The sequence below is a fragment of the Polypterus senegalus genome, chromosome 18 (genome assembly GCF_016835505.1).
Source record: "Polypterus senegalus isolate Bchr_013 chromosome 18, ASM1683550v1, whole genome shotgun sequence".
NCBI classification, from domain to species: Eukaryota; Metazoa; Chordata; class Cladistia; order Polypteriformes; family Polypteridae; genus Polypterus; species Polypterus senegalus.
The window spans coordinates 14,188,772-14,201,163 of record NC_053171.1 but is presented as its reverse complement, the minus strand read 5'-3'; the positions used below and the strand labels follow the sequence as shown (position 1 = coordinate 14,201,163).

Genomic DNA, 12,392 nt, shown 5'->3' with positions numbered 1-12,392 from the left:
CTTCTGTCTTCCAACCATCCATCCATTATCCACTATATCCCAACTACAGGGTCATGGGGGGTCTGCTGGTGCCAATCCCAGCCAGCACAGGGCACAAGGCAGGAAATAAACCCCGGGCAGGGCGCCAGCCCACCACAGGGCACACACACACCCACACACACCAAGGACAATTTAGAATCGCCAATCCACCTAACCTGCATGTCTTTGGACTGTGGGAGGAAACCCACGCAGACACGAGGAGAACATGCAAACTCCACGCAGGGAGGACCCGGGAAGCGAACCCGGATCTCCTAACTGCGAGGCAGCAGTGCTACCCACTGCGCCACCATGCCGCCCCACTGAGATTCAGTTACAATAAAATATGAAAACTTTGAAGGAGATGGTCACTTTTTTTATGGGCACTGCAGGTACTCCTGAGAAAAGCAAGGACACTTGAATATGGCTACCCCAGATGACATGACGGAGACGCAGCCTGGTGTCCATGTCTAAGCAGCCAGGGTGCACTGCTTTGTTCCTTTCAGCCAATGAACATTAAAACCGAACATTTCCTGGTGCCCAGGGCTCTACCGTGCCACAGAGTGCACAAGTACATAAGTCGGTTCTTGGAGTAAAACACAGTAAATCATTTTTGACACCATAAGATTACAGAATTGTACAAAATTGACAAATGGAGGGAGACGTTTCATTTCATAGAATTTTATTTAGCTCTGTTTACTATGAAAAGACTCTCTCTTTATTCCTCCCCTTAATCCTAAATCATTACTTTTGACATTTCCATCTACCTTCCAGGAAAAGAAACCTGCATAGGCCTTCACTGCTACCCCATGCAGGTAATACACTTGGAAGACATTTTTCTGCTTTGTTTCTTCCGCTTGGAGTCAGCGGGCGTTAAGACACAAAGAGAGCGACACACACACAGAGGTCTGCAGCAAAGAGACAAAGCAAATACAACACCGCGTCCGACTGTGTGACGTTATTATACATGAATCACGGGGAGGCGCACAGATATAAAGCGATCGAGGAAGTTTTCCATATATATATATTTTTTTTTTACCAAATTTGATCACTAAACAAAAAAAAAGTGTATAAATAGTTTCCAGCAGCTGTCCACAAGTTCCTCCAGCTCAGTTCAGTTTTGACCCATCTTGAGGTTTAATTCTTCACTGCAGTCGTTTTAACCCTATAGTGTCGCTCAGGCCTCCTTTATCTCAATAAAATCCCAACCTTATGAAAACAGATCTCCTTTCACTTGCGTTGTGGGATCGACATCTTTCGGAGCCCTTTTATCCGATATAGAAGTCCATTAATAAATTCCTGTGGAAAGCAAAGAAACAGAACACTTTTATTACTGCACGGAATGTCCAGCAGCTTTTTCAAAGTGAGGTCATCTTAAATAGAAACTTGACAGTAAGTCTGACACCTGGCTGCATAGGTGAAAGTTCAAAGTTCAAGGGTCCTTCCAAAAGCTAGCCGACGTTTTGTTGTTTTCCCGGACGTTTCGGTGAGGTCGCTAGCTGTGGCTTTTCAACATTGAAACCTTTACTCAGGTGGTGTGCTGGTGACCTTCATGTCAGTTGCCACCGAGTCGTGAACACCAAAGAGGAGCAGGGAAGTGTGGTGCAACTTTAGGGGGCAGAAGGTATGAAAGGAGAAGACATTCACACCAGTTTAAGTATTCAGTAGTGAGGTCTCACAGAGGCAGACATATAAAACACACATCTGGAGATGACCACCAGTGAATTGGGTTGAAATTATAAGTTCAGTATTTTTCAACATTGAAGTTGTTTCTTCACAAACATGGTATATATGCATTTGCTACACAAAATGTTTTTACTGAATTTAAACTAATATCTTGCCCGAACTGGCACTTTACATTGGAGGCTATGAGACATGGAGGAAAAGCTCAAAAACGGAACCAATTTTTGAAGCCAAGACTGTTATCAAGTTTTGGACCGACATCTTGCGATTACACACAAACTATAAAATAGGTTATAAATGTCATTTTTTAGCAATAAACGCCAATATTATGAGATTCGGCCATTTTGAAACAAGGCCAGCCATGCATGACAGCTCAGCACTTGTTCTTCCTGCGCAATAACCTTTCACCCTCAAGGGGGTGTGGTTTCCTCTCAAAAGACCAAATTACAGTAAACTTTTCATGCAGTGTGGTTGGTTTCATTTTGATTTATTTCCACATTTATGTGAGAGCTCACACAACCAAACAGAAAATGTATCCTTACCATGAGATGAAATTAATATTTCCAGATGCCCTTCATTGTCACAAACATGCGTCAGAAACATGGTAGGCATGGATGAACTGGTGTCCCGACTGGAATGGAGCACGATACCTTGATTGGCTGGAAAGCCATAATATAAAGACTGAATGGGCACAGGTTCGGCCCGTCCCATTTGGGGAGATACAATAATGGATGGGGTGTATCACAGAAGGATTGTCCCCCAACATGATAGGTGGCAGTGCTCCTTTGGTGTGATCCTTGTTTGGACATCCACAGGGCTGTATGGGCCCTGGAGTTTGAAACAGCAGCCCTCTTGGGGTCCCTGGGTGCCACCAGGGGGCGCTGCTGGAAGAAGACCTCCCTATTTGGACGGATGGATGGACGGATTAAAAGGCAGAAGTCTACGTGACCATCATCATCATCAAGCCCTTCCGTGAGAACCCTAAATCCAAAGAGGACTGTTTCATTTATGTTAGGTAGAATGCCCAGAGGGGACTGGGCGGTCTCATGGTCTGGAATCCCTACAGATTTTATTTTTCTCCAGCCGTCTGGAGTTTTTGTTTTTCTGTCCCCCCTGGCCATTGAACCTTACTCTTATTCGATGTTAATGTTGATTTATTTTGTTTTATAATTGTGTCTTTCATTTTTCTATTCTTTAATATGTAAAGCACTTTGAGCTACTGTTTGTATGAAAATGTGCTATAGAAATAAATGTTGTTGTTGTTGTATTTGGTGTTGCTTCCATCTAGTCCAGAAGTGCTGGAATGACATTGTAACTACTTGTTGGTTCGGCATACAAAAGGAGGTCCTCTGCCTCATTCAGGGAGTTGGAGTCAAGAAGTAACAGGACGAAGCTTGCGTGGAAAAGTGTTGAGGGAGATAACTGGATTTGGTGTTTCAAAGGAAAAACCTGGAATTTGCACTTTTGCATCATAAAAGCAAAGTAGAGTTTGATTTTATCTTAAGTTACAGGGATGGGCTCCATGTGGGCAATGAGCACTCGGTCAGAAGCAGGAGTTGTTTCAGGCAGTTCTGACCACAACCTGATTCTTTTTATTTCCAGCTACAAGATTTGCAAACATAGGAAAGGCTCGTCTGTCTGATGTCATGTGTTTTACATACCACGACAGAATGGAGAAGAAGAATAAAAAAAGCCTGTGATTACGTCTGAACTCACTGTACATGGAAAGCATCGTACAACACCGGCGCAGTCAGGAGGCACGTTATTAGTTAACAGGAAAACTGGCGATCACGCAATACTTTAGAGATGCGAAACTGTGCTGGAAAATCATCAGGCAGTGGTCTAATATGACATACCCTGATATGTCTAGTCGTGCAATCTGAAACTCAGATCAGCAATCGCACTCGTCAAGTGTGACTTGCTCTCTGACTAGAAGTCATGTAATGTGACGTCGGCTTTAGCCTGCTGTTGCTCTTCACCTGCCATCTTCCGTCCTACAGAGCTGTGTGAACCTTCATCTGTTTATTTACTCCTCAAACCCTACTGAGGATTTTTTTGGTTACAACAGATTTATAGTCAGTGATGCAAATACAGAATTAACAGAATTAGTCCTGCTCCACTGACAGACTGAGGAGATCGTTGCTCCCCCACACTACGCGACTCTTCAATTCCACCCGGGGGAGTAAATGCTAACATTATTTAAAGTTATTGTCTGCTTTTACATGCATTTTTATTACTCTTTAATTTAATATTGTTTTTTGTATCAGTATACTGTTGCTGGATTATATGAATTTCCCCTTGGGATTAATAAAGTATCTATCTATCTATCTATCATATAGTGCCTTTCATATCTATCTATCTGTCTATCTATCTATCTATCTATCTATCTATCTATCTATCTATCTATCTATCTATCTATCTATCTATCTATCTATCTATCTATCTATCTATCTATCTATCTAGTAATTAAAAGTTGTTCTTACCTCTTTAGGTTTACAGCATTCCTGCAGAAGGTCCTGCAAAATGAAGACAGGTGTTAAAACTCTTCCAAAATGTTTGCAGTATCAAGGGATGGCAAGACCGCATCAAAACAGAATACCGGCACAAAGAACTGAGGGAATTCTCAGGGTTACCACCCCAGAATTTGCTGGGATTTGTCTGTTCATGCAAGTCATTAATGTCCTGCTCACACATACTGCACACTGCCAGGTTAAAGGGGTTGAGATCACGAAACATGTGCACAAGGGTCACCCTGTCGACTTGTGAGCAGTCAAGCAGGTCGTGCTGGCAGACAGTCTGGGAACAGCATCCCCCCGCATTCCACAAGAACTGAGAAAACAGGAAATCACCGATGGCAGCGGAGCGGAGCGGAGGAGAGGCCTACCTGGAGTTTGCTTCTTTGGTCCTGGTCAGACAGCTCCAGCAGCTCATCAATGTCAATTTCTAATTCTGGAATCTCCTCCTCCTGTTAGTAAAACACAAATTCACCTTTTAGTTTTGGGGGCAGCAACTGAATCTCTCAGTGTATTACTGAACATTCTCAAACCTGTTTAATGTACATTATCTGCCAAGCCACCTATCTCAGTATCATCTGCTAACTTCACCATCTTGTTACTTAAATTCCGATCCAAATCATCTTATATATAAACGTCTACGCGTGGAAGTGTGTGCGTCTGTCCGGCCCGGAAGTGAGAGGTGGAGTCCGCCTCCGAGGAAACGGAAAACTTGCTTAGCTGCTAATTACACAAGCGAGGCGAACACGTCAGCAAAATGAAACCTCAGAAGAAAGACAAAGTCGCTTAGCCGCTAACTTCGGCAAAACGGTATTCCTTTTACTTTTCCTCCCGCCGCTAATAACACAAGCGAGGCGAGCACGTCAGCCAAACGAGTCCTCCTAGGAGAGAGATGCCCAGAGTAGTTCCTTTCAATTACCTGACATCTTTACATTTCAGTTTATTTTCTGACAATTTCAAGTTTCTAGGACCCTGGTCTTTTTACAGCATGGGCTTACACGGCTAGTTTATATATATTAAATTAGCAGCAGCCCCAGCACTGACCCTTGCTGGACACCACTTTTAATGTCTCCTAATTCTGATGAGGTTCCTCACATCATCACCCTCTGCTTCCTGTGTCTGAGCCAATTCTGCACCCATCTAAAAACATCACCCTGAACCGCCACTTCTTTTAATTTGATGCCCAATCTCTCTTGTGGCACCTTATCATATGTTTTCTGAAAGTCCAGACAAATAATCTCATCTGCTCCACTCTGATCGTATCCTTTTGTTGATTCCTCATAAAATTCCATCATGTTAGTAAAACACGACCTCCCTCTTCTGACCCCAGGCTGATTGTTCAGAATAACTCTGAATAAGAATAATAATAATTCTTGCCATGTTGCTCAATCTTTCCCTTAATTATTTTTTCCATTAAATTTCCCACAATACACATTGATCTTACTGGTCTATAGTTGCTTGGATCTGCCTGGTCACACTTTTTATATAACAGGATAATATTTAACATTTTCCAGTCCCGTCCAGTTCCAGGAAGTTCCTAAGTGGGTAGTGACTTTTAAAAAAACAGTACAGGCCAAAAGTTTGGACGCACCTCCTCATTCAATGTGTTTTCTTTATTTTCATGACCATTTACAGCACTCCATCACTCTCCTTCTTGGTCAAATAGCCCTTACACAGCCTGGAGGTGTGTTTGAGGTCAGTTGAAAAATAAATGATCGTCCAACTAACCTGACTTCTGCACAACACAACTGCTGGTCCCAACCCCATTGATAAAGCAAGAAATTCCACTAAATAACCCTGATAAGGCACACCTGTGAAGTGAAGACCATTTCAGGTGACTACCTGTTGAAGCTCATCGAGAGAATGGCAAGAGTGTGCAAAGCAGTAATCAGAACAAAGGGTGGCTGTTGTGAAGAAACTAGAATATAAAACATGTTTTCAGTTATTTCACCTTTTTTTGTTAAGTACAGAACTCCACATGTGTTCATTCATAGTTTTGATGCCTTCAGTGAGAATCTACCAATGTAAATGGTCATGAAAATAAAGAAAACACATTGAATGAGGACGTGTGTCCAAACTTTTGGCCTGTACTGTATGTGTACTTGCTAACCTCCTTAAGAACTCGAGCATAAATATTATCAGGTCCTGGTGATTTGTTACATTCCAGCTTATTTAATCTGAGCAACACTTCACCCTCTACCATTTCCAAATCACCCAGTACCTCCTTAGTGGTCCCCGTTACTGCTGAGAGGATATCCACCTCCTGACATATGAAAACTTCAGAGAAGTGCAGGTGTTGAGCATTTACTATTTCATGGTCTCCATATTTTAATTAATTTTTAGTGTTCGTGATACACTTCATCTCCTCCTTGACCATTATTTTATCACTAAAGCACTGAAAAACTTAATATTTAGAGTCCAACAACAAGTATGCCTGTATTCACTAACACTGGGAAAATTTTGTGTTGGCAGTCAGAATACACATCTTTGATTAACTGTCCTTGGGCAATTCCCACACTGACACCGTGGAGTGTCACACAGATGGCTGACTCAGAAATGGATGTGCTTTACCCTTTGAGATTTTGCAGAGGAAATGGCTGTGCCTTTAGCAAGAGGTTGGAGAGTAAAACAACTTCACCACACTGGCTCACTATAACAGCATATATTAAGCTCAGATCCTTGATGCTTGTCTACGGAGTAATCAACAGGTCTATGTGCTGTATATGGACACGCTTCAGAGGTCATGTACTCCATCTTGCCCACTCAGGTCTGATGATGCCACCTCTGCGTGAAGTCAAATCTCAGTCCAGACTCTTTTCGTGTGCAGCATCTGGCTGGTGGAAAGAGCTGCCCACCTCAATTCAAAATGTTGACTTCCTCAATGGATTGAAGAAGGATTTGTAGACAGTAGAATTCATGGTTCCATCTATCACAGCAAGCCTTCCAGGTCCTGAAGCAGCAAAACAACCCCAGACCATCACACTACCACCACCATATTTTACTGTTGGTATGATGTTCTTTTTCTGAAATGCTGTGTTCCTTTTACGCCAGATGTAACGGGACATTTGCCTTCCAAAAAGTTCAACTTTTGTCTCATCAGTCCACAAGGTATTTTCCCAAAAGTCTTGGCAATCATTGAGATGTTTCTTAGCAAAATTGAGACGAGCCCTAATGTTCTTTTTGCTTAACAGTGGTTTGCGTCTTGGAAATCTGCCATGCAGGCCGTTTTTGCCCAGTCTCTTTCTTATGGTGGAGTCGTGAACACTGACCTTAATTGAGGCAAGTGAGGCCTGCAGTTCTTTAGACGTTGTCCTGGGGTCTTTTGTGACCACTCGGATGAGTCGTCTCTGCGCTCTTGGGGTAATTTTGGTCGGCCGGCCACTCTGGGAAGGTTCACCACTGTTCCATGTTTTTGCCATTTGTGGATATTGGCTCTCACTGTGGTTCGCTGGAGTCCCAAAGCTTTAGAAATGGCTTTATAACCTTTACCAGACTGATAGATCTCAATGACTTCTGTTCTCATTTGTTCCTGAATTTCTTTGGATCTTGGCATGATGTCTAGCTTTTGAGGTGCTTTTGGTCTACTTCTCTGTGTCAGGCAGCTCCTATTGAAGTGATTTCTTGATTGAAACAGGTGTGGCAGTAATCAGGCCTGGGGGTGGCAACGGAAATTGAACTCATGTGTGATACACCACAGTTAGGTGATTTTTAACAAGGGGCAATTACTTTTTTACACAGGGCCATGTAGGTTTGGATTTTTTTTTCTTCCTAAATAATAAAAACCATCATTTAAAAACTGCATTGTGTGTTTACTTGTGTTATATTTGACTAATGGTTAAATGTGTTTGATGATCAGAAACATTTTGTGTGACAAACATGCAAAAGAATAAGAAATCAGGAAGGGGGCAAATAGTTTTTCACACCACTGTAAAATTATTGTCCAGTTAAAATTTATAAGAGCTGAGAGCACAGGAAGTGTGTCTGACAAAAGCATTCACACGACTGAGGTTAGATGACTGTGGTCTTGTTTGAAAATAGTTGTAAGTAGGGTGTGACTTGAAAGAATCACATGTTAAAAGTCTCCATCTCACGGGACTTCATACCACGGCGACATTTTTGGAATCTTTTAATTCTCGCTGGCAACACAAATTAGACGATCTACAAATCTCCAACTTAAAGTTTAAATCAACAATATATTTCATCTCTTTTTGCTGTTCCGTTATTTCACAGAGTAATAATTTAAGTTTCTGAAACACACACTAAGGAGTGGCGCGTAGCCTCTGAGGTTGCGTATGAAATATTACTTATGTAACCCACGTTAAGATAGTTACTTAGCTATTGCTGTTTATTATGAACTACACTTAAACTCAAGGGTTACATATCAGATCAGGTCAGGTTGGGGGGCATGAACCACATGATGAAACACTTCGAGATCCTGGTTGGCAACGAGGCAGACATGCAGTCCCGTCCTACCCTCTGGGAATGACCCTCTATCTGCCACAGCCAGGTGTTACGTGGGCGACCCCTTGGCCTGGTCCAGCCACTCGGGTCCCCAACAATGAGCCAGATCACCTTCTGGGAATCGTGCCACATGGCCGTAGTGCCGTAACTGACGCACCCTCACAATGCAGGTCATGTGCCTCATTCGGGACTCCATGAGCAACACAAAGTCAAACCAGTGGGACCCAAGGATTTTCTGAAGAGACACAAGGAGTCCAGTCTTCATCTCAGGTCACTGGATAGCGTCCATGTCTCACAAACCATATAGCAAGACAGGGAGCACCAGGACTCTAAAGACTTGGACCTTCGTCCTTTTTCAGAGATATCGGGAGTGCCACACACCCCTTTATAGTGACCTCATGACCCCCCATGCTCTCCCAGTCCATCTACTGACTTCATATTAATAGTCACCAAAGACATGAATGTCACTGCCAAGGTCAGTTACCCTCTTGACGAGGTCGACACTCTCTCCGCAAACAGACACACTGCTGAAAGGTTACATATAGAAGGCAACTATTAGCCATAGACTTATTGCTTTCTGGGGTATATAAACTAAAGCTTTGCAAATAATAGTAAGTCAAGCTAACTCTAATATTACAGTAACTTATAACTAATTTAAATCACATAAAATTGGTCTTTAAGAGCAAAAGCAGTAAGCTGGAGTCAAATGAATGGTCCACACTCCTGTCATGTCATCAGTTAGAAGATGCAAGGCTGTGGAAGTTTAACATCTCTCCAAACTCCCGACCAGGTAAAAACACCAACAAGACCATCTAGGCCAGGCTTGGGGTGCTGCTGGAAGAGGTGTTGGTGAGGCCAGCAGGGGGCGCTTACCCTGTGGTCTGTGTGTGGATCCCAGTGCCACAGCGCAGTCAAGGGGCCACTGGGCTGTAAAAATTGGTGCAGTCCTTCTAGTGTGGTCATAAAAGAACCCCTGGGGATCCTTTGAAAAGAATAGGATGTCTCCCAATGTCTTGGATAAATTACTCATCACGGCCTGGTCCACTCCGGCCCCCCAATCATCCTCAGTCTCTCTCACCCTTTATAGCTAATGTGTGGTGAGCATACTGGCACCAAAATGGCTGCAGGTGGATGCTGCACATTGGTGGTGGTTGAAGTGGCTCCCAAAGTGCTTGGAATGTCTTGAAAGGCGCTATATAAACGGAACTATGTATCTAACTATCTAACCCCCGACACCATGGTTGTGCTCAGAAAAACCGGGAATAGATTTTTCCCTTTTGTGTCGGCCGGAAACTTTAATTTAATGTGTATTTTTGTGATGAACTTTAATGCTGTCGGGGAGCAGCAAGCAGATGACGCCACGGGCATCTCTGTAGAGACGACACTCTGCAAAAAGGAGGCAATTATCTCAAATACTGAAGCTTAAGTGCAAGTTAAAAATAATTCCCAGCATGCAGCTCTGACTCATAAATAGTTATTTTTAAATAATTGCAGCACTGAATCGGTTCCGTTCCTTCTCAGCTGTCACGACTGAACTTCCATCCAGAAGCTGGAAACAAGAACTGGCAATGAAGCGGGTGCGGGATATGAGGGGCAGCTCTCCCCCTTCGCGTTGGCATTCAAATGATGCCTGTCAGCGTGTCACATGAATGATTAATCAACGGCTTGCGGTGCACGGACTGTTTCTTCTTCTTCTTCTTCTTCTTCTTCCTCCTCTCTGTCTTGTAATTGGATTTGGAGGCTTTCCAAGAGGATATTAAAGTCTGATCCTCGGGTTAGATAATCTCATCTGGCTGATGGCTCACTACCCACTTTTATTTTGTTGGCACCCCCACGCTCGTCTTGAATCACGTAAGCTGCGTTTCTGTCATTCTCAAGTACACCAGCTGACAATGTTATGAAGGAGGCTCCTGTTGTTGTTGTTGTTTTAATTCCATTTTCTCCTTCTATGTGTTTTCAGCTTCATCTTTACAAGCTCACCAGCAGCACCAGTACGCCTTCCCAATGTCCGCCAGTTGCCCTCAGGGGACGTTAATAAAATTGTTGATAACACCACGTTGCTCTGATTGTGCTAATAAATCTACTGCGGAAGACCCACAGGGTGGCCTGGCATGGTTGATGCTGCTGCTTCCTGGATTCGTACCCTGCACCTCGGTCATCATCTTGTAGCGGGGCTACATAGTAATAATGTATTCAATATGTGTGTGCTGAGTGCGTGTTATTTCCATCATCCCGTTTACTGTTCGTGGTGTGTACGTCAGTGAATGTTGTCCCCGTAAGTGCAGAGGGGACGGATGAGGGAGAGAAACCGCAGCCCCAGGATGGAAAGCACCTGTTCACATTCAGTTACATCCGGCTCTTTACCATTTAAACGATCAGGAGGGAAAGAAGAGAGAGGAAAGAGAAGGAAGGAGAAACACAGATTTCATTTAACGACATAGAACCATCATTTCCTGCTACTTTTCACATCGCGATTTGTAACCAGTTTGTTTCTCATTCCGCCGGATGCACTTCAGCTCAATCATTGCCAGAAACCCCGGGTTGAACTCCATTATCCACCATAAGCCGAGGAAACACAGTGAGGTTGTTCTGTTTTCCAGGAGATTCAAACACATCCTGTGGTCTATGGCCGGCCACGCCACCAGGTGGAGCCCTCCCTGCAGTATGGAGGTGCCCCGAATGCCAGCAGGGAATTATGGACGTTGGAGTTTTCCTTTACAGGCCCGCTGGATACCACGGGGGCTGCTTGAAGGAGCTGCAGGGAGGAGCAGAAAGTGTATTTTCCCTACAACCCGGAAGTGCATCCAAGTCACATGGACAAAGGGAATTACGTGCTTCCGGGTTGACGAAGAGGAGTTCTGATCTGACCTGGAAGAGCTAAGAAGTCACATGGACAGGAGCACTTCCGGGTCACGGACTATTTAAAGGACTGTGGGAGATCCCAGGGTTGAGCTGAGCTGGGTGGAAGGGTGGCAACGCGTCTGGGAGTGGTGGAGTGTTTATTGTATTGGAGAATTGATTATTGAATGAGTATTGTGGAGAGGAGGGTGCTCTGTGCACTGTTAATTAGTAAAAAGTCAACTTGTTGGGACTTTTACCTGGTGTCTGACATATTGTCTGAGGGTTCAAGAGGACGACAGCACCCTCTATCTGTCATAATCCATTCTTTGTTGATCAGTCATCCGTATTCAGGACAGTAATATGCCCAGACTCAAGTTCACGATCATTGTCATTTCAGTATTCATTCATTATTGTTATTTGTGTGTTGTGTTTGTTATACGTTACAGGGGCAAGGGAGGGTTTGTTATTGTATATATGGTGTTTTCACGTTGCTGCTGTGGTGGAGGGATATACGAGGGATATCCAGAAAAAAAGGTTACAAGTGCCCTGGAGGGTGCAGGGAATTTTTTTTTTGAAGGTTGGCATACCTGCGTGTAGGGGGCTCCTAACGGTCAAAATAAGCCCGGGACCGCGTCAGTCAGTTGTGAAATGTCATCACAGCAAGCGAGTTCGTCAACCTCTGCTGAGGCCGCTTGCTCCACCTACCGCCGATGCGAGATTCGTTCGGTCATCAAGTTCCTCACTTTACGTCGCGAATCCGCGGCCGAGATCCATCGTCAGCTTGTGGAAACTTATGGACCTGAGGTAATGTCACGTCAGCATGTTTACAAGTGGGTTAGGTCGTTCAAAGAAGGTCGCACTGACACTCATGACGAAGAA

The 12,392-nt window shown here is 43.8% G+C and overlaps 1 protein-coding gene across 1 annotated transcript in view; it reads right to left on the bottom strand.

Annotated features, from left to right (window-relative positions):
* Positions 1–676: 676 nt before the first annotated feature.
* Positions 677–12,392, bottom strand: part of zgc:162989 (uncharacterized protein LOC100037351 homolog) — a 45,925-nt gene continuing 34,209 nt past the window's right edge. Inside the window, exons 2-4 of the mRNA XM_039741601.1 lie at positions 4,583–4,663; positions 4,182–4,214; positions 677–1,314 (exon numbers count right to left, since the gene is read on the bottom strand). Of these exons, the coding sequence (XP_039597535.1) occupies positions 1,246–1,314; positions 4,182–4,214; positions 4,583–4,663 (183 nt within the window). The 3' untranslated portion in view covers positions 677–1,245. The remainder of the gene's footprint in view (positions 1,315–4,181; positions 4,215–4,582; positions 4,664–12,392) is intronic.